Source organism: Syngnathus scovelli, chromosome 8 (assembly GCF_024217435.2).
Source record: "Syngnathus scovelli strain Florida chromosome 8, RoL_Ssco_1.2, whole genome shotgun sequence".
Classification (NCBI taxonomy): Eukaryota; Metazoa; Chordata; class Actinopteri; order Syngnathiformes; family Syngnathidae; genus Syngnathus; species Syngnathus scovelli.
The window spans coordinates 8,443,225-8,466,981 of NC_090854.1; the positions used below are offsets into that span (position 1 = coordinate 8,443,225).

A 23,757-nucleotide genomic window follows, 5' to 3' on the forward strand; every position below is an offset into this window, starting at 1 on the left:
GATAAAAGTACAATTGTTGCGTAATAGCTTATGATAATAGTAATTGTTTGTCTTTTATGGGTTTTTTTTCTTTAACGTTTGTTACGATTGTAGTACTTGGTGTTCCAAGTGTTTGTGGATGCTTGCAGTGCCAGAGCCAGCCCAGTTGAAGGCAGACTCGCTCCACAATAGTGGCCGAGGGCAGTTTTCCCCACGGGTGGGATCCACCTCATTGCTCCTCTTAACATCAAAGTCTTCATCGTGACCATCGAAGAAAAGAGCAGGGAGATTTGTCATCTATCTTCTGGTAAGTGTCAGGCTATGAAAACAAGAACCAACAACTTGTTTTCACCAATTATATTTTATTTTGCTTTTTTTTTTGGTAACTTTTGCTAAATGTTCCCAAGAGAGGCCAATTGGATGCGGTGTTTAATAAAGCGCGTTCCTCCGCTATTTGTATCCCAGCAACTGGGTGGATGAATGGAGCTCTTGAACAAACCTCACTGGCACCATCCTTTATTAATTCATTTAACGCGAGCGACTCCAGTAGAAACGCTTACGTTTAAAACTAACGACCGCGTGTAGATTATAAGTGATTTAAAAAATTGGTTTGCTCAATAAGTCACTTGATATTTGTTGGGGTTTTCCCCTTTTATTGCAGCCATGGAGTTTGACACAAGGGTTCGGCTCTGCGCATGCGCACCAGTTGCTCTCCGCCTTCTACCTGAGAACAGCGCACCTGGAGCCCACGAGACGGAAGTTTGCTGAAGTACAAATCTTTTTCCGATTTTTTTTTCTCTCCCCGACCAACAACAGCTTTTCCTTGGCGTCGGTGTCGGTAGCGACGCGTTGCCCTGTTGCAAGGCGACATGAATTCGGTCCTTGTATTTTTGTTGGAGTCGATTTGGGAGCCTTTTTTTATTGCACGTCTAGTTCACTGACTCATGGTAAGTTTTTTTCCCCCCCTTCTTCCTCCTGGCGAAATTCTCAGCAACGTGGTTAATTGATGACACTTGGATATTTGTTTTATGATTAAAAGTTAATGTTACCAACTCCATGGCTGCTTACTTTGTATTAAAGTAGTTGAACTGCACGTGGAATTGGGTCACATTTTCTCGTGTTGTGTCATTACCACTATTAAGTAACTTTGTGACGTTCCCCAAAAGTTGTGAATTATCATTAAGCTTCATATTGATAGTATTGAGTAAATGTCAAGTTGTTGAAAATGCACTGGTAAAGCTTGGTTTCATTATATAGCATTGTAAACACAGAAACAGATGAAACATGCATAGAGGAAAATAAATGGACAAGAATGACCAAACCAGCACTAAATCATTAATAGTATCAGTACCCGATCCGATTCTTTTATGATTCTGATTCGGATCCAGTCATAGGATGGGCCGGATCCTGTCATGTTTTGGTTTTTTTTTTTTTTTTTTTTTTTTTTACGTCAATGCGCTTAGGAGCTGCGTTTAATCCTCATGCCAACATGTTAAGCCACCTCTGAGTTTTCTTAATTTGCTACAGTTTCATAATTGAGTGATTCTCTTGAGGACATCAGTGGCTCTTGATCCTGATATTGAGGTGACCCTGACTTTGATCTATGTATTGCAGTTGCTGGGCCTACACTTTAAAAATCAGTCTGCGTCTCCAAGAAGAATGACAGTACTGCGCAGAGTGCTCCGACGACGACTGCACCCCCTTAAACTGGTCGTAGCTGCTCTGGTCTTTGTCACCTTTGTGTTTTTCATACAATGGGAAGTGGAAAGCCGAAGTCCGCAGGAGGACCCGTGGCTGAAAGAGATTAAAGAGAAGCGGGACACCATGCTGGGCATGGTGATGGGAGCCGTTCATAACTTCAGGGACGCCATTCCAAAAATGCAGATTAAAGCCCCTGTTCATCAGAAGCACAGCTCAAACGGTGACGGCTGTTTGCTGGGTCGCTACACGGCCCCCGAGCTCAAACCGGCCCTGGAGAGACCTCCCCAAAACCCGGTTGCTCCTGGCGCCGCCGGCAAGCCCTTCCACACGGACTCCTTGAGCCCGGCCGAGCAGAAGGAAAAAGAGGAGGGCGAACAGAAGCACTGCTTCAATCTGTACGCCAGCGATCGCATCTCCCTGAGCCGCGACCTGGGAGCAGACACAAGACCACCAGAGTATGTTTGCTCGCGCACTCTTCATACAAAAGACCTCATGTTTGACTGGCGCTTCAACTCAATATGGAGTCGGCCATGTTTGTGCAAACCAAATGTCGCTCGCTCCTTTCCCAAATAATTGCTCAGCTCCCAAGCTGCGGTCACACCTACTTGTTGAGCTCTGCCCATTTAGAACGGTCTAATATTGGTAATAAAATAATAAAACTCCACTGGCACAATATGATAAAACTATAGATGGCAAACCCCTACAAATTTGTGCGAAGTCCATTTATAGACATTTTTTTGAAAAATCTGGAATAATTGTCATCCAAGTTTTTAATTCAATCTAATCCATTTATTTCTCTTACTGCCCATTTGAAGACCAAAAATGTCACCACACGCACGGTAGCGGTGTGACGGCAGTGATCCGACACGCCACAGAGGAAGCCCTCCGGACAGACCCATCTTTGTGCTTCTCTCTGCAGATGTATTGAGCAGACCTTCAAGCGATGCCCTCCCTTGCCAACCACCAGCGTGATAATCGTCTTTCACAATGAGGCTTGGAGCACCCTGCTAAGGACTGTGTACAGCGTCCTGCATACATCGCCTGCCATTCTCCTCAAGGAGATTATCCTGGTGGATGATGCTAGTGTTGATGGTGAGCGCCCCCCCCCCCTTTTTTTTATTTTATTTTTTTTATTTATTTTTTTGCCGAGTTTGATTTCACATGGAGAGGAAGACCTTTTTCATTTTTTGTAGCTCCAGGAAGGGAGAACTTTAATGAGTACTTTCTTAAAAAGCTTACTCTTGCTGAAGGTCGGTAACAGAAACCGTGAGGGAGGGGGGAAGTTCAATCCATCTCAGGTTCAGTTACTTATGAGGGGCCAGGCCAGAGGCGATGGCTGGATATGCAGCAGCCCTCCTTGGTGGAAACTGGTTTGACCAAATAGCTCGCTGTGGTGAGGATTACCAGCAAAGCTAGCTCCTCTTTTCTTCTGGTTGAGTCACTTATGCCGAGGATTGCAAATGTTCTCCAGTCATCACTTCGATAGTCCCCGCAGCTTTAAATGCGACTTAACCAGATGGTTTCTAAATGTCAAACGCATTCACGCTCCACTTGTGACCTTTGTTCCTTGCGTTGCAGACATCCTGAAGGACCAGCTGGACGAGTACCTGAAAACGCTGAGTATCGTGCGAGTCGTCCGGCAAGTTGAGAGGAAAGGCCTCATTACTGCTCGGTTGCTGGGTGCATCTGTGGCCACCGGTGACACGCTCACTTTTCTGGATGCCCATTGTGAGTCCACACTATTAAAAAAAAAAAAGAAAAAAGTTGAGTACAGAACCAGAACCGATTGGGTTTCTTGTGTTCTCAGGCGAATGTTTTAACGGCTGGCTGGAGCCGCTGCTCGCCAGGATAGCTGAAAACTCCACCGCAGTGGTTAGTCCGGACATATCAACCATTGATCTCAACACCTTTGAGTTCATGAAGCCGTCCCCGTACGGCCAGAACCATAACCGGGGCAACTTTGACTGGGGCTTGTCCTTTGGATGGGAGAGTCTCCCGGATCATGAGAAAAATAGGAGGAAGGATGAAACCTACCCGATTAAGTGAGCCGAGCGTCCCTGGCGTGTCTCAACTTTGCCGAAACGTCTTTTGAATCCAAGTCTTCTGTAGGACCCCAACGTTTGCCGGCGGGCTGTTCTCCATCTCGAAGGAATACTTCTACCACGTCGGAAGCTATGATGAGCAAATGGAAATCTGGGGTGGTGAGAATATTGAGATGTCCTTCAGGGTGAGGATTCTCAGCGTGCCAATTTCTCATTGTTACGTTTGAATGAAGTTGTAAATGTTTTAAAACTTTACAGGATCTTAAAATAATAACACGTCTGAGCTAATCTCATGTCACCGGCAGGTCTGGCAATGTGGCGGACAGCTGGAGATCATCCCGTGCTCTGTCGTCGGCCATGTTTTCCGCACCAAGAGTCCCCATACTTTTCCCAAAGGCACGCAAGTGATCGCCCGCAACCAGGTCCGACTTGCCGAGGTTTGGATGGATGATTATAAGGAGATCTTCTACCGTCGTAACCAGCAGGCGGGACAGATGGCCAAAGATGTACGTATGTACTACTTTCTCGTCAGCATTTTCAGTTCATCGTTGAAAACTTTCACACACATCGGCTAGTGCTTAAGGAGGCAAGTTTCAACATATCCCTTCTGTTAATTACCCAGCAGCAGCTGTTTGTCTCAACTCTACACGCTCGGTGAACTACATTCTACCGTGTCAAATAGTGTATTTAACGCATTCCGTTAAAAAGGAAGCACATTGGAGGGAAAGAAAAGAAATGGTTGCGATAAAAGCTTGCTGGCAGCAGGCAGAGACGTAAGTGCCTGGAGGAAGGCAACGCTGGTAAATGACAGAGGCTCGCAGCGTTTCTTGACATGTGGTCTCATAGGTGCCATTAAAAGATCCCTCAGGGCTCTACCTCGAGTACCCTTCAAATGCACATTCCTCAAGGAGTCCTCTGCACCAGCTATGAGTGTGGAGGAAATTTACGCATACACATAAATCCGTTTTACAAAAAAGTGTTTTGTAAGACAAATTTGGTGACTATTTTATCCAGTTTTTTTATTTTGCTCTATAGAAAACCTTTGGGGACGTCTCCAAGCGCGTGGACCTCCGTGAGCGGCTGCAGTGCAAAAGCTTCTCCTGGTACTTGAAGAATGTCTATCCTGAAGTCTTCATGCCTGATCTGAACCCTCTGCGCTTTGGCGCGGTAAGAATGGGCACTCACCCACCCCAACTAATCCTCAAGGCTCAGCGTAACCACTGCGGGTTTCTGCTCGGGACCTCCAGCGGGTCCAGAGCAGTTCCAACTTGGCGTCCAGACACTCAAGTTGTTTGAACAGCTTGCAGGGGGGGTTTGTTAGCTTTTCATTTCACGTCCTTTCTTTGTGTTTAGGTGAAAAATGTGGGCAAGGACTCGTGTCTGGACGCGGGCGAGAACAATGACGGGGGCAAACAGCTGATCATGTACCCATGTCACGGACTTGGAGGGAACCAGGTTGGGAAAGCAAATGTCTTCTATCGCTTAATAACAAAAGTTGAATCATTTTTTCCATCACTATTTTTTTTTTTTTTGCTTGCTGCTGTAGTATTTTGAGTTCTCCACGCATCACGAGATTCGACACAACATTCAGAAGGAGCTGTGTTTGCACGGGGCCGAGGGGCTTGTCAAGCTGGAGGTCTGCCAGTACAAAGGAGGGAACACGGCGGTCGGTCCAGAGCAAAATTGGGAGCTGCAGGACGTAAGTTTGATGAGCTGAGGCTCAACAATTTGGAAAAAAAACCACATTTTAACCAAATTGTGAAAGATCCATTTTAACGTTTTCATCCTGTGTATTTTTTTTAACAAGAATGTGCATTTTTGTTTCTCTCCAACTAGAACCACTTATTCTCCATGCCGATTTCGAACATGTGCTTGACTGCCCGTTTTGAGCATCCTGCCCTGACGCCCTGCGACCCCACGGACAGATACCAGCTTTGGTCCTTCATCTGAATGTAGGCGTCTTGAGTAGCCCTTTTTTTTATAGATTCCTGACTGCAATGAGTTTTAATTTATTTTTAAGACATAAAAACAAAACCGTCGCTGCTTCACAGTCTGAATGTCGGGAGAAAGCACTGTGGGGAGGAAACGTTTGACACGTTGACCTCCATCACAATGGGGACCCAATGATGCTTAGAGCAATGAAGATGCCTCTTTTTTGTATTTGAGATACGATGTATGGACAAAAGTATTGGGACACAGACACAATTTGGGCCATTAGCTTAAACTCTCCTGAGATTTTTTTACAAGGTTGTAAATTTCTTTGACATAAAAGCATCTTCCCAAAATCATTAACACTAAACGGAAGCGTGCAATTGTCCATAGTTATGAAGAATTAAGGTTTTGGGATACATTTGTGTTCCAAGACTTTTGTCCTGATGTATATTTTCATTCCTCGTATGCGCAATGAAGCCAACATTGAATTGAATATTTCTCTAAGTATCCCTCAAAGTAAAAAAAAAAAATTAAAAAGACAAAATGGTTTACAATTAGTGCACCAAAGAGACGGACTAGAAAAACTGAGAAACAAATGTGAGCATAGTTCTTCAAGAATATATTTTATGACTCATCCAGTGCCTTAGATGTAATTTTCTATATGAGGTAGAGAAAGGATCTACTTACTGTGTGAATGGGTGTGGGGAAGACTTTTGTTGTGGGCCATTTTCTTGATGTGAAGTCGGCTGGCACTGAAACGAGTTTATGCAATGGTCCACATTGAGCTGAAAATAATTTGACTGACGATTTCTGATTACCAACACACTGTGCTGCAAGAGGACAAAGCTCGCAACTTATTTTTTCTAATTGTCCTAAAAAACTGCAAACTTTACCAGGCTTACTGTATGATTTCATGGGAAATGAGGAACTTGGAAAATAAATTTAGAAGAAAAGTGCAGTCGTGTGTGTCCATAGAATACGTAAGAATTCAAAAACTCAGTTAAAAAATGACAGATGTTTAACATGATCTGCTCACAAGGGGGCGCTGTTGAATAACAAATGACACTCACGTGGACCTCAAACATGACATCATGAAGACCAAAGGACATTTATTTCAAAACCATGTAAAAATGAAAACTAATCAAATTCTATCTACATATACAAATCAAAAACATAGAAAAAAATGGTATCACTTTGTGCAAAACATATGCATTTCACAGAATCCAAAAATTAAAAAGAAATCAGGCACAGGAAGCTTTTACAACTCACAATCAGCATTGAAAATTGAACAATTTCAAAATACCGAAGCAATTTACTCAATACTGACTTATCACAATAAATACATGTTTTGATATATCATTCATAAATACTGGGGGGGGGGGGGGGGGGGGTTCTTGACTGGATTGCAACATCATAGTGTCTCGCCCTCACACTGTAGCCTACAGTACGCTTTGGCAAAATGTGCTCGAAGAGCTTTATTGATTAACTCCGTTGCCTGAACGCAGTCTGCACACGCACGCACGCGCAAGGTCCAAACTTAACTACTAAAAAAAAAATTAAGAAATCTTGCGGTAGCAGCTGAGTGCTTCATTACTTTTGTCAAGAAGTGGTTACTTCAAAATCCCCCAAATCCCTCTACTTAGTCATTTAAAATGACTCAATTATGATCTAATATCAAGCTGTGATTGTCATCCATATTCAATGTAATGGCAATTAGAAAGGAAAAATATGCAGTGTCAAGCCGTAGAGGAAACAAAGAATTAGTGACATAGCTTTAGTAGATAACTATTGCACACAACAATCTCATTAAATGGATCAACATAAATAAACCATTTATTTCAACGACCAGACAGGAATGTTGTTTGTATTGCATTCAAATCAATAAAAAAAAAGAAATCATATTATTTTAAATAAATATTTAGAAGTTACTTTGTGTTGAGTATGAATTTAAATAGTTTTTGGAGACATTTCAAAGTGCTATTTAATTAATATCCCTGTATTAATGAAATGCTTTGAACATGGCAACTCTTGACCTTTTCACCATTCAAGTATCAATTCAAGAAAAACACTGTACTGTAGTCCCAATAAAGGTTACAATCTGACCAATGACAACAAACAACTCAGGCTTTTTCATGCTTTTCTAACCATCGAAAAGCATATCATAGGAAGGGAAAAAAACAAGCAAATTTTTTGTTTTTGTAGAAAACAATAGGCTTTTTGTTCCCCTTAAATACTGCTGCAATTCCTCAAAAAAAAAGCATGCGTACTATCAAAACTTTTACAATATATACTGTACGTATACTTCCTAAACAATAATAAATAAACTTGACATTAATCCTTTTTGCAACACATTTCAACACACACGATAGACATATAAAAGTTCCATCTACGGTACAATATTTGCTCAAAACTAGAACTTTACATCTGAAATTACAAGATAACATTGCACGGCGTGATGTAATTGAGCTTCCATCGGCTTTATCGTGGTCGTATGTGAGGTCTTTGAAACATTCCTATGATGGAATGACGACACCGAGAAAATGGGCCATGGTGCTGTGTTTGGACAATGCAAAAGGCTTTGAATGTAATGCTCCAAGATGTCCATTTTGGATCTCTAAATCATGGTAATCTACAAAAATTGAATTCAGGCGATTGGAGTTTAGTTGATTGAAGACATTTCACACTTGGACTTTTTAATTTAAAATTTTAGGACTCTCCTTGTTTATTCCTTGGAAATTGGGTTCCATTGGGTTGGAGACTGGAATTTGTAAGCAATAAAAAAAAATAATAATAATCCCCAAAAAAAAAAATTGGTGGCACATGTGAAAGCGGAGTTCCAAAATTTTAGGAGCGAAATGCAACCACACTAAAATTTTAGAAACTTCCCATATTAAAGGTGAAACGCCTTCAACAAACAAATGTTTTAAGTCAACAATTGACTTAAGTCAGTTGCCTCAATTCAACCTTTGTAAGTCAAAATGCAAACGTGGCAGTTTCTACACTGCCGGTAAAGAGAGATTCTTGGTACTCGTTGCAAGTAAGTTCAAGTCGGGGTGCCCGTTAACGTTGGACTGCGGCGGCGGCTCGGCCGACGCGCATGAGCCGTGAGTGCTGAACGGTGCATGGGTGTTATTGTTCAGATAGTTGTGAAACTGGTCCTCAGGATCCACAAAATCCGCTTTGTCGTTTTCGTGGACGTAGTGGCTTAGAGCGGCCACCGGTGCGCTTCCGCCCATGTTAAAATTCGTAGAGTACTGTTCCACTGGCTGTTTGGGGAAGGCGCCCTGGGTTTGGGTGCCGTTGATTGGCTCTTGGAATGCTATTGCTTCCCCGTAGGGTTCGCCTGATTGGCTGCTCGTGCCACTGTGGGCAGGGCCTGAATTCCCGAGCTGATAGTATTCAGCCGAGGGGGCGTTCATTAAATAAGCGTTCCCGTTTACGTGATTCTCGTCGTCACCGTAACACAGCACGGAGGCCAATGGCACCACTTCCGTGTGACACAAGTTCTCCGACCTGTCCTCGTCCTCATCTTCGTCTTCCTCGTCCTCTGAGTCACTGTTGGCTAAACTCTGAGTGCTGGAGTCCGAAATCCCGCTAAAAACGCTGCTGCTGTCCTCCTCATCTTCGTTGTCATCTTCCTCGTCGTCCTCGTCGTCCTCCTCATCCTCGTCCTCCAGCGGCTCGTCCATCTCGCCGGCCGTCTGCAAGTGCACGCCGGCGCTTTGCGGAACGGCGTCAGGCAAAGAGTAGTCTAACCTGTGCTGAGACTGAACCAGAGAGTTGGAACTGACTGCCTCGTTGCCATGGTAACCATTGGTGGGGGAAGCTTGCTCCTGCTCGCGACTCTTCTCCAGCTCCAGCTTCATTATGGTATGCAGGAAATGGGTCCGAACGCGGATGGGGTTAAACTCCACTCTGCCGCTCGAATTGCTGCAGCCTTCTTTTGTGCAACCACATGGAAATGACATGCGGTCCACCTAGAGGGGAAGAAACAAAGCATTTCCTGTCATGGAACCAAAAGTGAAGCCATGCTTAAAACCAATTTTCCAATTGGTTTTTCAAATGGTTGTGAATTATAGTATCTCAAATTAAACGGATCAACAGACAATTTTAAATCAATGACGACTTTGTGACCTTAAAGAATCTTTACGGTGATTTAAAAACGCCTTTACATTTTTCCAGCACATGAGCATTGTAATTTATAACTAAGATATTTCAGAAAAAACAATCCACTTCTTGCTGAACCTGACCCTAAATTAATGAATATTAGAAATACGTTACATTATGGTTAATATTGGATAAGCAAATCCTAATTTGTTAGAGGGGAAAAAAACGTCAGATTCGGAATCAGTACCAAAAAAATCTGATGTCCAGTCTTAAACGGATAAATGACGTTATCATAACACTGGTTACACAAAAAAGATTTTTTTGTCACGCTGCATGCCCAATGCGCTGCTAACCGTGGCCACTAGGCAGCACTATAAGACAAACGTCATACTGTACACAGGCGTTTGCAGTGTCAACATTTTTAGATCGCCTCAGCTCCTTGAGGACTATGACCGTGAGTTATTTAATAATACATATCTACATGTGTTGCTGCATGGTTTGAGTTGAAATATTAATTTCTGAAAACATTAAAATGCTTTTCTCGATCCGCGTTTCCCATTGTGTTTACATTAAGTTAGGAGGCAAAAAGCTAATCTAGAATGTCGTCGTTTTACAGAAACAGCGTGTAATTCTCGTTTCACGTATAATTTGACAATAAACTACAACCTGGAGTGACATCTAATAGCTTGAAGCCTCCTTTTTGGCAAACTATTAATCATTTTCCAAAGGGGCTAATTGTTAAGTTTGGGTTAGTTCACTGCCACCATACAGCCTAGTCAAGGCAGAGAAATTGTATTTTGGAAACTCGCATCTCAAGGCAACATTGTATTCTATTTACAGTTTACTGTAAACACAAAATGAGTGCATTTACCTGACACTTGATCCCTGCACTGCTGCAGGCGCAGGTGTCTGGCTCACAGAAGACTCTGCAGTCACAACCGCAGTCCTCTCTGGACACACGGATGGTCCGAAGTTCATGCTTCTCTTCCACATCAATCTTCTTCACCCCGGAGGTACGGAGCAGTGCCCTCCGCTTTTTAGTGGTCAGGGGCTGCAGGAAGAAGTACTCGTCCACCTCCGTGTTGTCCAGGTCGATGTCGTCGTCGGAAATGTCCTCTGCGGTTAGTGTGTTGGCTTCCTCGGACTCCACTGTTCCGTTTTTGGTAAGCTAGAAAGCACCAGAGAATCTGGGTCAATTTTATGATTTTATTAGTTTGTTTCTATTTTGTCTGTAATATTATGAAATACGTCATGAAATGAGTCTAAAGCCATAATTTTCTGTAGGCATAAAAAGCAGGATTACATTCCATGGTATTGAATATTTTTTAACTTAAATTAGGCTGTGTGGAAATACTTCCTGTTCCATTACTCTTACAAATTTACGACGTAGTGGTTGACAGTGGAATTACACCCAGTATATAACACCCAGTATATATAAGAGCCAGACCAAAATAGAAAAAAATGGGGAGGAAGGGCAGGACCGATATGCAAATGTTTCCGGTGACGGTATCGCAAATGAAAGCAAATCGCTCCAAAGAAGCCAATGTAGGAATGAGTGTAGTTCACCTTGAGTTTGATAGAGTTAAGCTTCTCCTCCTTGAGGTGCTCCCTCAACATGTCCCTATGGATCCTCTCCTGCTCCATGGCAAACTCGCCCAGGGAATACTGCCTGACCCAGCTGTGCCTGTTGGACATGCCCAGCGTGCTGCCGCCTTGGCTTGGCACGCTGGTGAAGCCTTGCCTCCTGCTGAAGTAGTACACGGTCACCTTCTCAAAGTGCACCCTCCTCGTGCACAGACGCTTCTCTCGCTTTAGGATGGAACCAGCTGTTGAGGAAAATGGAGCTGTTAAAATTGTTATTCTGCCACCCGGTGGCCACGAGAGATGAAGCAGCAAATTTACAGTAAATTACTGCACGATTGAGTGCTGGTTGTACAACAACAAAAAATACATCACAACAAGAAGAAGCTAGTCGCAAGACTCGGACTCCGCATGACTGTTGTGGGAAAACAACGTCATCCCACTTCTGTGCTACTACAGAAAGCTTTGAGGGGGAGGAAGGCAACACTGGAGTATAAATAATCCCCCGGCTGCTCCTGAGTTGAAGAGTACTCCTTCACAATAGTCACGTCCCCTTATCAGACATTAAAGTTCAACGCTTTAGTGTTCTGAGCGAGAGACCCCGCCCACTTTGCAGCAAAACAAATGCGACGAGCTCGTTTTAACAGATGTTATGGGCACGTTGGAAGTGCGCCTGAATATTTGCGAGTGAGTCGTTGGACCCGCCCTCCATCACATGACAACCGACAGAAGGTCAATCTTCGCCGGGCCCCATATGCTGGCAGCTGTGGTTGACAGAAGCCAAGCTCAGATCCCAGGGACGCGTTCCTCTCCTTATATTGCCGATCAATCTTTTTCCAAAGATACAGAGAATGCCATGACGGTCATATTTTCTCCCTAGCTCTTCATTCTGTGTCTGTTCTTTAAGGTGTTAAAAAGCTTTGTTAGCAGAAAGAGAATCTATACACTGAGATCTCTCGATTCCACTCAGCTCGTCAGTACGGCACTGATTGTCATTCTTTAGATAGCTATTTCATCCCCAGCATTTATCCCAAAATAGGTAAATGAGGGGCAAGGTGTCTCAGTGGTAGAGTGGTCGTCCCCCAACCCAGAGGTTGCAAGTTTGATCCCCATGACCACGTTGAGCCAGTTACTGAATCTCCTTCTGGTCCTAATGCTGCATGAATGTAGATTCACTATGTTCTTTTAAGAAAAGCGGGGTTAGAGGCTACATGTGCAGCACAGCTTGAGACGTCATCATCTCATTCATCTGACTGGGCTGGCATGCTGATGCTTCTCCTAATAAGGGAAGCTGCTTGCGCATGCCGCTTTTCGATTACACTGGTGCTCTCTCAGCATCACTTAGCCTCTTCTCTGCATGCCTATGACTGTGCATTCATATCACACTGCCTCCTACAAAAAAAAAAAAAAAAAAAACGGCTCAGCCACACGGCATTGAAACAACACCATTAGTCCCATCGTGATTAACATCACCTCCTTTGTTTCCTCCTCTCTGATGAAACAACAACATTCCTTCCACCCCGCTCGGATTAGGCGCTTTGTTAGTGAGCGGTACTCACGGGTGAAAGGGCCGGAGGCGGACGGGTTGACGCTGTCGCTGCTATCCCCGCTCTCGCTGCAGGATACCTCATCATCAGACTCCCTCAAGGAAGAGCACGGGGAGGAGGAGGCTTCCACCTCCTCGAATTTCCTTTTCAGTATTCCGCTCATGGCCTGACACATCTGCACCTGAAACACAGACAGCGCAGGGGCCACGCATTATTTAATATCCAGTTTAGGAGGCCTGTGTAATCCTCAATACACTCAATTAGCACCGCATACACACACACACGCACCGCCAGCTCTCCCGCCGCTCTGCCTGCACGGCGCTCCCCCGGCAATTGATCACCTTGGCACAAAGGAGCAGCCATGGCCAGCGAAAGACGCTAATTACATTCTCGATCTGATGTAGAGGAAGTTCATTTGGCTTCATTTATAGTGTGGCTCAAGAAAAAGGGAAAAAAGGAGGCTTGACCAACATGAGTGACAATGGAAATGCTCATTTATGAAAATCCATGTTCGGAATATTTAGAGCGTTATTTGTACTAAAGTGGAACAGTGAATGGATGATGCCAAATAAACAAAATAATCAGTAGATATCCACAGCCCATCAAAGTTCGGCACCATGCTCAAGGGAATCGAACCGCAACGCTCTTTTCGGTCAAGCCTAATTTGTTTACCGTCCCGGCTCAAACAAATCAGAGTTGCCAATACCGTCGGCGGGAACAGCACAGCTGCCTTTGTACACGCAATGACTGGCAGCTCGGTGGCTTTCCGCCTCGGAAAAACGGCGAGCAGGGGCCGGCCGGCATCTTGGGCGAGCCTCATCCTGTCTATCTGTCAGAGCAGCTTGTGGGGGAGTTCCTTTCACAGACGGCCGCCGCGTTTCATCTGGGGCTCTGCTATCGAGTCGTTACAGATGCAAATGCTTCCTGGGAGAAGAGATGCGAAGAAAGAGGTGCGGGCCAGATAGGAGAACCTCTGCTGCCAGAAAGAGAGGCTCATTGTTCCCCGGGGGGGTTTATGATTTTTTTCGCTCTATAACGGCGGGGGTGCCACAATCAACTCCAGCCTTGTGGATTAAGCATCACTCCCTAAAACATCGGTATGCAATCCATCATTTCAAATTTACAGCAATGCTCAAGTCAGTTCCCCCTTTGGAAATTCAAATCTCAAATATTTGATCCAGACATCACAAAGAAACTAGTTCTTGTGGAAATTTCCACCAGAAATAGCGTGGGCAGCTTCCAAAAGGTTCCGAATTAGACCGCATTGTTAGCAACCTATGTGTACGACGACGCTTTAGCTCTCTGCTGAGGCTGCATTAGGCTTTGATATTAAAAAGTGGTTGCCATGGTGATGGCAGTGTATCCTCACAACTACTGCTTCCCCATGTGACACTGTGTCCAGAGCAACAAATTGCGCATGAGGTCCCACACCAAAGCAAGAATTGGTCATACGTTTGCACAGTCCATATAAGTCTCTCCATATATTATATATATATATAGAGAGAGAGAGAGAGAGAGAGAGAGAGAGAGAGAGAGAGAGAGAGAGAGAGAGAGAGAGAGAGAGAGAGAGAGAGAGAGAGAGAGAGAGAGAGAGAGAGAGAGAGAGAGAGAGAGAGAGAGAGAGAGAGGAGAGAGAGAGAGAGAGAGAGAGAGAGAGAGAGAGAGAGAGAGAGAGAGAGAGAGAGACGTATATCTCTCTTCAAATTATGCATATTTAAAAACAAAATAGTAAAAAATTCCACCATGTACCCAAATAATTAAAAGCAATCATTTAAATATGTGATTGCACAAGTGTACACACCCTCTTATAATTGGGGTTGTTTCAGTGTTTGGAATGCACCAATTGCATTCAAATTCGTGTTAAATATGAGTCAGCGTACATTTGTACCATTTTCATCAAGTTCTAGTGGGCTTTTGGTGTTAGTTCTGTAGTCACATTTTATAGCACGTCATATGCAGTACATAAAATATATGTGTATATTGTAGGTCAGAAAAAAAATTTACATGCAACAATATTTGGTATTTATCCTTAAATTACTGAGAATATAACTTCCAAAATTTCAAAAAACTCCAGTTTCGTTTTTCCAGTCTTGTGTATATTTAACCTGTACACAAACAGTCTACTTAAATATTAACAATACACTGCAGTCTCTCAACTCAAAATCCAAATTCTCAAATATAATTAATTCTACATCAGGTGAGCCAATGTTTAATATCCCAAAGGATTGTTAGTCTTATTCTCACTATAGCACAGCAATTAAACTCACAATAAAAAAACCTCAAAGCACCAATCACTCGTTGATATAAAAAGACATGCTCGCATTTCTGTTCATCTCGTGATTCATAAAAGCAAGCACACAGAGCAAACATGCATGCAGCATCACGGCAACTCCCTCTGGCGCCATCCGGCCGGCCAGCCAGCCCTCACGGGAACCACTGACCTGCATCCACTGGCGGACTCTGACTCCTTTCACCTCTTCTCACAGCAGGACGGCTACACAATCATTAATGCGGCAATTCACACATGATGGATGAAGAGCTTCCCATTTTGTCTCAGTCCACTGACTTGCAGCGGCCCCAGAGGTCCATCAGCATGAGGTTTAAAAAAAAAAAAAAAAAAGAGGGAGAGAGAGAGAGACAAAGAGGGGGATGCAGCCTGAGAGATGAGACTGTCGATACTGTATGCTTTATTACAAGAAGCAATAAGACAATCTTTCACACTTTAGCTCCCTCTTTGTCATAGTGTTGCTCTCCCTGCCACACAAAGGCTCATTAGCAGCAGCCGGCTGGTAGGCAAAGAGGCTGAATGGAGCTGAGGCACAGTCAGCCTGAGAAGTCACATGGGTGGATTGTCTGAGAGCGAGCAGTGAGGAGAGAGAGAGAGAGAGAGAGAGAGAGAGAGAGAGAGAGAGAGAGAGAGAGAGAGGAGAGAGAGAGAGAGAGAGAGAGAGAGAGAGAGAGAGAGAGAGAGAGAGAGAGCGAGAGAGCCTCCTCTCCTGCTGTCTGCAGATATTTTTACCAACATGGTAGATGGGAAAGGGAGGGCGTGTGGGTAGGGGCTATCAGCAGTGGAGGGGGGGGATGCAGGAGGCAGAGGTATGGGGGGCGTCGGAGAAACGGATGAGGAGGTGTAGCTGGTGAGATAGGAAAGGGGAAGGAGGGGGTTAAAAAAATACTGTATAGCCATCTGATACGAAGAATACAATTACAAAACATCCACATTGGAACAACATTACGGGAACTTGAAGGTCCAAAATGTGATGCCAATTTTTTATTTAAAGGGTTAATTATTAAAATGGTTTGTAAATGCCTACTCAAGCCACAAGATGGCGACATAACACTTTTTTCCTAATACATAAAGCTATTTCGGCAATGACAATCTTAATGTAAAAAAGCTAAAGCTCGCTTAATGTCCCAAAAAATAAACAAATGTCAGAATCTTAATGTCAATGAGGAAAACAATTAAGGTCCATTATATAATATAAATATATAAGCAGCTCTTGTTGTTAAAGGCCCGAAAGTTACTACAGGTGGCTAATGCCATGTTTGCCATGTCAATAACGGCATCATGATTAAAACCAATATTGGCTGTTATGATCTCTGCTTTTGCACTATCTTAGGGACGTGTCTGGCTCTTTAATTCTGCACAGTACTCACCAGGCAGCCACTAAGCGTGTCATTTTTGATGTGGTGCAGGTAGTGAGCTTTTAGTGCTTTTTTGTCAGAAAACAGCTGCCTGCCAAGGCCAGAGAGCACGCTGTGGCTGCGGCGAGAGTAGACAAACAGTCAAGTCACAGCTGGACGGATCAACAAAGAAAATTGTTAGAAAGGTATCTTAAGATGAGCTTAGCTGCTGGTTCTTCACCAGTTCTGGATACCCAATTTATGACTGATGGGATGACATTTGTGAACCGGGCAATATGAAATATTATAATAAGAGTATCATAATAATATTAGGCAAGTATAAAGAAAATATGCATATATATTGTAAGTATTAATGCTATCTGTGTTACTCCACTATTTGTGTTCAAATAGCCCATATCTTTAAGTGCTATCCATTAGCCTGTCTATTATGTTTTCCGTTGTTTGTTAGCATTGTGCTAAAGCCATGTGGGTGTTTCAATACCGAATGTGTAATTCATTTTGCTTTCTGTTTAGTTTGATAGTTGCTCAGAAGTCATCATTATTACAATTATTATTTGTATTTTCACTATGTGGTAGGCCTAGTTACCAAACACCCCAAACACACTTCTACAACAATACCTGTATATTTTCTTCTTGTAGGTGTAACAGACGATGATGTCCCAATAATTTTGTCCATATTGTGTCAAATAGTGTTATTTTAGCATTGTTGCTATTTGATTCAAGATTTAGTTTTGTGTCTTCATAAATGGTTACCTCGCCCCCACCCCCCACCACGTTGAAATATGCAGTTTGAAAACGAGGCCAGAGGAAGCGCACCGCTGAGCGCTCCAAGATTACACGGCTGCATCACAAAGAGCAAAGAGCAAGTCAGGCTAATGAGGGAAGTGCAGCAGGCAAAATAAGACGACGCTGGCTCTTGTTTATCTGTTGATGTAAATCAACACTGACTCTTTCATACAACGGTATCAGCGGCTTTGTGCACATTTAAACAAGTCTTTCTTTTGTCTGTTTTCCTCCCTAATGGGAATTCACTATAGGAAATTGTATTTAGATCAGCTTGGAAATTCCCACTGAGAACATGCCTAAACAATACAATACACATCATATAACAATCGTTACAAGTGCAGGGCAACGGGGACTTGTTCTTGCTGAATCTATGGAATTCTAGTTTTTATTCAATATCTCTATGAACCTACAACATTTATAAATGTTTCATCTGTGATAATTATATACATACTGCGAGCATCCTTTAAACTATTTTTTGCTGCATCCAAAAAGTCAATAATTAATGTTTTGCGACCACAACGAAACATATATCAAATCGTAACCTACTATTCTCCGGTTGTCTGGTCAATTTCTTTTCAATTTGTCCCTGGAAGGCACCTTCTGTCTGTCCGAGTATCACATTTATATTCCGGCCTATTACATAAGATGCAAACACTGGCGGGATGCCATGCATTTGCTTCACTATGCGCTGACCTATATATTTACTTTCCTTAAAATGATGAACCGAAGACGGCGATCATACGTAATGAGCTTTACCAATAAATGTGCTTGAGTAGTCATAATAATAATATTGAGGTCATATGCAAAACAGTTGGCCGCCTCCCACTGCGCTGGATAAAAAGATGCATTCCAAAACATGATTGGAATCCTCACCAAACAAAAGATCAGTTTTACAAAGAAAGATGGTTTTAATCTTAAATACAGTTGTGCCTTGAGAATGGAGTTGAATTTGTTCCATGAACAAATCGTCGTTCCCCATTGAAATGAATGGAAACGCCATTAATCCGTTACACTCCTTTTTTTTTTTTTTTTTTAATAAGCAGTGGAACTACTCATAGTACATCATTGTTCTCTAGTTGGCAGAAAAATCATACAAAAGTGGAGAAATATATTTGTCATTCTACTATAACTCTGAAATGTCAGGACAAAGGTCTACTCATACATGGACAAATGCTTAAAGAGCTTTCCGCAGAGTCCACATTATTTTAGTTTTCAGTTACACGTCGTCAGCAAATTGATGATCTAAACTTACAAAACATCAACCCGAGGGAGTTTCGTGCCTCCGAGGCTTGCGTGGAGCATCTCGATAAAAGAACCTCTTTAAAGAAAATGTTTCTGCAATTCATCGGGAAAAACCCATCTCAGCGTTGTGGCTACTTGTCAGGCAGAGCGTGCCTGCAGTGGCCAAAGTAGTGTACATCAAAAGCGCTTAGCTTCAACACACCGTTAATGATCAGCCTGGGAACAGGTGAACTGACACAATTAAAAGACGGAAGCCCAACGAACGTCTTGTCAACCTTTCAAGAGAGGCTAATCAGAATTAGCACTAGGATCTTTCGCAACCTTCGTTAATGAGACTCGTGATTTGTCCAATTTTTTCTTAGGTGTCAAACTCAAGGCCGGGGGGCCAGATACGGCCCGCCACTTCATTTTATGTGGCCCGCAAAGCTAACATTTGCATCGACTTTGAGTCATTACAAAAATTACAAATTGTCTTCACGTTTCAAAAATTCCGACATTGCTAGCAATTTTTATTACCATTTGTCTTTTTAAAATATTTGAACAATTTTTACTAGCCTCTGATTTCAAAACGAGTTATTCATTAGTTTGTTGTGTTGCCTATACTGTATGTATATAGAAGACATTGACAGTCATAACGGCAAAAATGAGTTTGACACCCCTGGCGGACTACATTTTACTGTTATGAGCAAAATATTGTATCATATAAAGACTGTTGTGTGCAATTCACACCTAACTATGCCACTTGTTTTAACACAGTGTCACGCTACAGCAGATCATTTCATTAATTTTTTTTCCAAAACACTTTGTCATTCCCATGCACTCCGAGAAAGCGAGGTAGCATCCCAGTGGAACTGGCTGATAGAATTGCGGTGCCTTGAAGACAAAACCCTGAAACCACAAAAGAGCTAGCGCCGCGCTGCCGGCTCGGGGTTCCGTTCGACCTCATCCATCACCTGTGTCGCGCTGGGCCGTAAAAGGCGGCCTTGGAAGAGGCGATAGAGAAAAAAATGCAGCACTGAAACTGATGGAGGGAGATAGAGAGAGAAGGTAGGTCTCAGCTGGACTCCGCTGAGGCCCAGATGATTATGCAACAACACATGATGTCAGGGTAGGGACCGACACCCCCACCCCAACTAAAATACACCGCTCAGATATTCATCAATGCTATTTTGTCGAGGCTTGTTCTTAAAATGACTCACATAAGTGTCAGCGAGAGGTCAGTTAGTCTTCATCTGCATACATTAACATCACATCTAGGAATGACCCATCTTATTTACGCCAAGTGAATTAGATTACAGCGCTGCCTTTAACTAAGAATGACCTGACTTACAAGATTTTAAAGAAAATAATACATAGAAAAAAGATGTATGTCTAAAACAACCTTGGGAAACTCAGTTTAGCTTAATGCTAACAAACTATACAAAACGCATTAAAGAGGCTAATGATTGATAGCATTGTTGTAACCATTTCCAAGAGGGACATTTGAACACACATGATGGAGCAACACATGTAGACAGACAATATAACAATCCTCACAGACATGTATTCTTTATCCTCTGCCCCCCAAAAATAATGAATATTACTGCAGTGATCATCTCCTCTGTATTAAACAGATATTAGTTAGCCATAGCGCACACATCTAACCATGATGCAAACTCTTCAATTATTTAAATTCAGTTTAATTGTTTTTCTAATTTACAGTATTATAGAGTGCTAGTTTCCATATTAAAAACAACACAGGACCCGTAATGGCATTCTCATTCATTTAAAAAAGGGAATGATGATGTGAGATGCACGTGTTTTGAGGCGTCGGAACTAATTACGTTTGTATCCCAAGGCACTACTGCGTTTTTTATTTATTGTAATTATCGTACCGTTTGTTCCTGTACTATACCAGTACCTGTTATTAATTCATCATGTCGTGCACACAGCACTGGTAGCTGACAAAATGTGCGTCGTGGGCAGTTTGATCCCCGCTGTGTGATCAAGATCGGATGGCGTAACCCAGCAAATAATTAAGCAAAGTTGTCACATGTCATCATTTTCAATCTCAGTCGTCCTCCGCAAAACCCAAACGGCACATATCCATTCCCCAATTACACACAAAGGAATCCAGTTATGGAAATGCGGCGACATCTACGGATTTATGCAAATGAGACTTCACATGCTCGCTGTACATTTGTTAACTTGCGCTGGCCTGAGGCTGCAGACAGATCTGCTCGGCACACATGAAAAGGAAGGGTTGGGGAGGGGGGGGGGGGGGGGGGGGGTTGTGCTGCTCAGCACTCACGGACTGAAAAGCCGCAGCCTCCCTCCTGCAGCTCCGCCACACACTGCTGAGAACCATTGATCTGTTCTTCCTCCACTTAGAACAATAAAGGAGACCAAGCATGGCTGTGCGTTATGTACACAACTAAAGAGCAAAGATGACCACCGTGGCTTTGGATCACAGACACGTCTTTGAAAGAACACAATTTACAAACAAGAAGCCATTACAGTGCACCCAGCGTGGAAAGCAAGTCCCACAGTCGGACTGGTGTTTTTGATTTGCTCTAATTCTACTCACAAGCATTTGCAGCCCTAATCAGGACCCCTCAGCCATCACGTCAATCACAATGCTCGACTACATTATTCATGCGTCTATTTCTTATTTATGACTATTTTCCCATGTTATCGCAAAGTTCACAAAAAGCAGGCTTGCTGGCAGAAGCAGAGCTGCCAAAGCATTTCATGGAGTCGAGGATGCTTTCATCTCGCATGCAGGCTGGGAAGGCTGTGGGATTTGGGGGGGGTTCATGTTCCGCAGACAAGCCTTATCATTTATATATAACCTCTATCATGATGTGAATGTGATTTTTTAATTTTTTAATAGATGTAAAAACACTCATTTTCCTATTCCGATTTAATGCACTGTTGTGTTTTTGGTTTGCATTTTGTCATGTGTTGATTAGTAAATGTTTAAATGAATGTTTGCCACTGTCAATTTGGATCTACTGCAGCACTTTCAAATCAAATTACACTCAACTGTTTTGCGATGGGTAGTTCATTTGGGTGTCAATCAACTATTGCCCACCAGATGGCGGCATAATTGTTTTTCACGGTGTACATTTTAAAGAAGAAGACGAAAGGCAGGAATAAAGACTAAAATTTCAAGATTTGCTTTAAAAATAATTTATTTGTATGTGTTAAATTACTCGATATTTGCAGTCGGAATTATTAGTGAGATGATAAGATAGGATGTTTACTGTAATACTGTTAAAAACAAAATGTTTGTCTCGTCTATTGTTCCTCAGGTGAGTCAGCCGCTGCACCATTAGGAATCCAAAATGAAGAAAATTTCCAACCCTTCGTTCATCACACCTTCCTGGGTAAGTTTAATGGATGTCCATCACAAAGCTTCCGCCATCTTGATTATTACGCAGTGAGCATTTTGGAATCAAATATATCGCCTAAGAATGTAGCTTTACATAAGTGGATCTAATTCGAGTTGAAGTTCTTCTAAGTGAACAAATTATTGAAAATTGACTCTGCAATCGCTTGTACAAGAGTGTCTCTGGAGTGCCTGCCTAGTGTGTATCCATTTAGAGGGAAATTAACCAGGTAAATATTTTTAAGAGTCACTCTGAAACTATGTCGGTGAGACACATTGGTGAGATGTCAGGTGAGACTCAGATCCACATATTAGCATTAGCTAACAGTAGCAACACATAGTTGCCAGACAGTTGACCCGTATATAATTTCAGTTTGACAGGTGTATCGGGATCATTTTATTTTGTGCAACCACTTTCCAAAATAAAATGGAGTATTTAAAACAATTGTAACTGGAGTGACGCCTGACAACTTCAACAAACAACAAAGTGTCCAAAATGGCGACCACTCAGCAAGTGGGTCATGAAATCAACCCAGCATTTTTTTTTTTTTAATATAGTGATGAGATCCCCCATAATCAAGCGTCTTTAATACAATTAAGTGTCTTTATAGATAAACATCAGCTTGCCTTTTAACGGCTCACAAAAACAAACCGCCGAGAAATGTTTTCATCTGGCTAGTTTGATTCATAACAAGAGCGCATATCAAACTCACAATAAATATTCTAAAGCGGCATCTTTTAATGAGAATGATATCAGAGGCGTGCATCTCTGTGGTCTAATCCAGCGAGACTGCTGCAGATGTCTGTGTTGACTTTACACCGCATCATCACATCATGTCGTGTTACCACCGTGTTTTGAGACAGCGTGGCAACAGTTGAGTGTGTGTGTGTGTGTGTGTGTGTGTGTGTGTGTGTGTGTGTGTGTGTGTGTGTGTGTGTGTGTGTGTGTGTGTGTGTGTGTGTGTGTGTGTGTGTGTGTGTGTGTGTGTGTGTGTGAACATACATGTTGAGTTCCATAACAATGCAATCTTACCTTAAGAAAATGATATTACACTGCAGCCGCCTGCTTCTGTCCTGTGGGGGGATAAGAGGGGCGGGGGTCATTAGCTTCTGCAGCAGGTTGCATAACACAAAGAAGCAACCTGATGTAAGATGCAGAAATAAAGAGGAAATCATGCTCGGAAACTTTGCACTAACAAGGGAGACGATAAGGGAGATGGATAGTTGGGGGGGTGGGGGACTTCCTGTACTGCAGTGGACTCTCCACATTCACTTCAGGAAGCTGGCCTTGCACCAGTTTTATGTCAAGCTGTAGCACACATGTGCACTCCCTCCATAATTATAGGGGGGGGGGGGGTGCACTGACATTTATTGTGCAGAGGATACAAAATGATACACAATTCAGGCAAGACAAAGAAAATGTGGCTGAGACTGAGTAGAGTTTGGACAAATGATATGTAATAAACTCATTTGAATCTATTTACTTGAAGATCTTCACACAAAATTTTACATGCAAAAAAAAAAAAAACTTGCAGTCAATGTGCAACTAAGTTAAAGGCTAATTGTGTTGAGTCTGAGCTTTATACTCACCATCCAGGTCACTGTGCAGCCAGTCAATTAAATCAACGCCCCTCCCTCAGCTCCATGCAGTGCCTCGGTGTGTTGTCCATGCATGCAGCAGGAGGTAGGATCATTCAACCCGGGGTGGGGGACGGGAGACGAACCGGTCCCGTAGATGGTCGCGTGCACCGGTGCCGTGCCAGTAGCGGCGGCTGCAGCCTTCTTTCCGGCTACCGGGGAACAATGGTGCGCATCAGACTGACAG

The 23,757-nt window shown here is 42.9% G+C and overlaps 2 protein-coding genes across 6 annotated transcripts; one reads left to right on the top strand and one right to left on the bottom strand.

Moving 5' to 3' along the window:
• The first annotated feature begins 128 nt into the window (after positions 1-128).
• galnt3 (UDP-N-acetyl-alpha-D-galactosamine:polypeptide N-acetylgalactosaminyltransferase 3 (GalNAc-T3)) lies at positions 129-6,612 on the top strand. 2 transcript variants are annotated; one of them, XM_049727867.2, is made up of 12 exons: positions 129-286; positions 641-926; positions 1,594-2,135; positions 2,600-2,772; positions 3,259-3,408; positions 3,488-3,722; positions 3,790-3,907; positions 4,028-4,228; positions 4,758-4,889; positions 5,076-5,177; positions 5,269-5,421; positions 5,559-6,612. In XM_049727867.2, exons 2-12 carry the CDS (start codon positions 924-926, stop codon positions 5,670-5,672), a joined length of 1,923 nt encoding a protein of 640 aa, XP_049583824.1. In that variant the 5' UTR covers positions 129-286; positions 641-923; the 3' UTR covers positions 5,673-6,612. The 2 variants fall into 2 exon arrangements, with proteins under 2 accessions (XP_049583824.1, XP_049583825.1); XM_049727868.2 differs by lacking the exon at positions 641-926 and having other exon boundaries at positions 134-286.
• A 126-nt stretch (positions 6,613-6,738) lies between these two features.
• Positions 6,739-23,665, bottom strand: csrnp3 (cysteine-serine-rich nuclear protein 3). 4 transcript variants are annotated; one of them, XM_068651526.1, is made up of 8 exons: positions 23,523-23,665; positions 22,966-23,006; positions 16,547-16,652; positions 15,331-16,023; positions 12,902-13,070; positions 11,328-11,587; positions 10,633-10,929; positions 6,739-9,631 (listed from the first exon to the last, which is right to left on the bottom strand). In XM_068651526.1, exons 4-8 carry the CDS (start codon positions 15,334-15,336, stop codon positions 8,651-8,653), a joined length of 1,713 nt encoding a protein of 570 aa, XP_068507627.1. In that variant the 5' UTR covers positions 15,337-16,023; positions 16,547-16,652; positions 22,966-23,006; positions 23,523-23,665; the 3' UTR covers positions 6,739-8,650. The 4 variants fall into 4 exon arrangements, with proteins under 4 accessions (XP_068507627.1, XP_049583842.1, XP_068507628.1 ...); XM_049727885.1 differs by lacking the exon at positions 16,547-16,652 and having other exon boundaries at positions 15,331-15,450; XM_068651527.1 differs by lacking the exon at positions 16,547-16,652.
• Positions 23,666-23,757: the final 92 nt, after the last annotated feature.

Coding starts and splice junctions, on each gene's coding strand:
- galnt3 (XM_049727867.2), top strand. Junction 2,136..2,599: donor GCAGACACAAGACCACCAGA/GTATGTTTGCTC, acceptor TTCTCTCTGCAG/ATGTATTGAGCAGACCTTCA. Junction 5,178..5,268: donor ACGGACTTGGAGGGAACCAG/GTTGGGAAAGCA, acceptor TTGCTGCTGTAG/TATTTTGAGTTCTCCACGCA.
- csrnp3 (XM_049727885.1), bottom strand. Junction 11,588..12,901: donor CGCCTCCGGCCCTTTCACCC/GTGAGTACCGCT, acceptor TTTCCTCAACAG/CTGGTTCCATCCTAAAGCGA. Junction 9,632..10,632: donor GTGCAGGGATCAAGTGTCAG/GTAAATGCACTC, acceptor CTTCCCCTCTAG/GTGGACCGCATGTCATTTCC.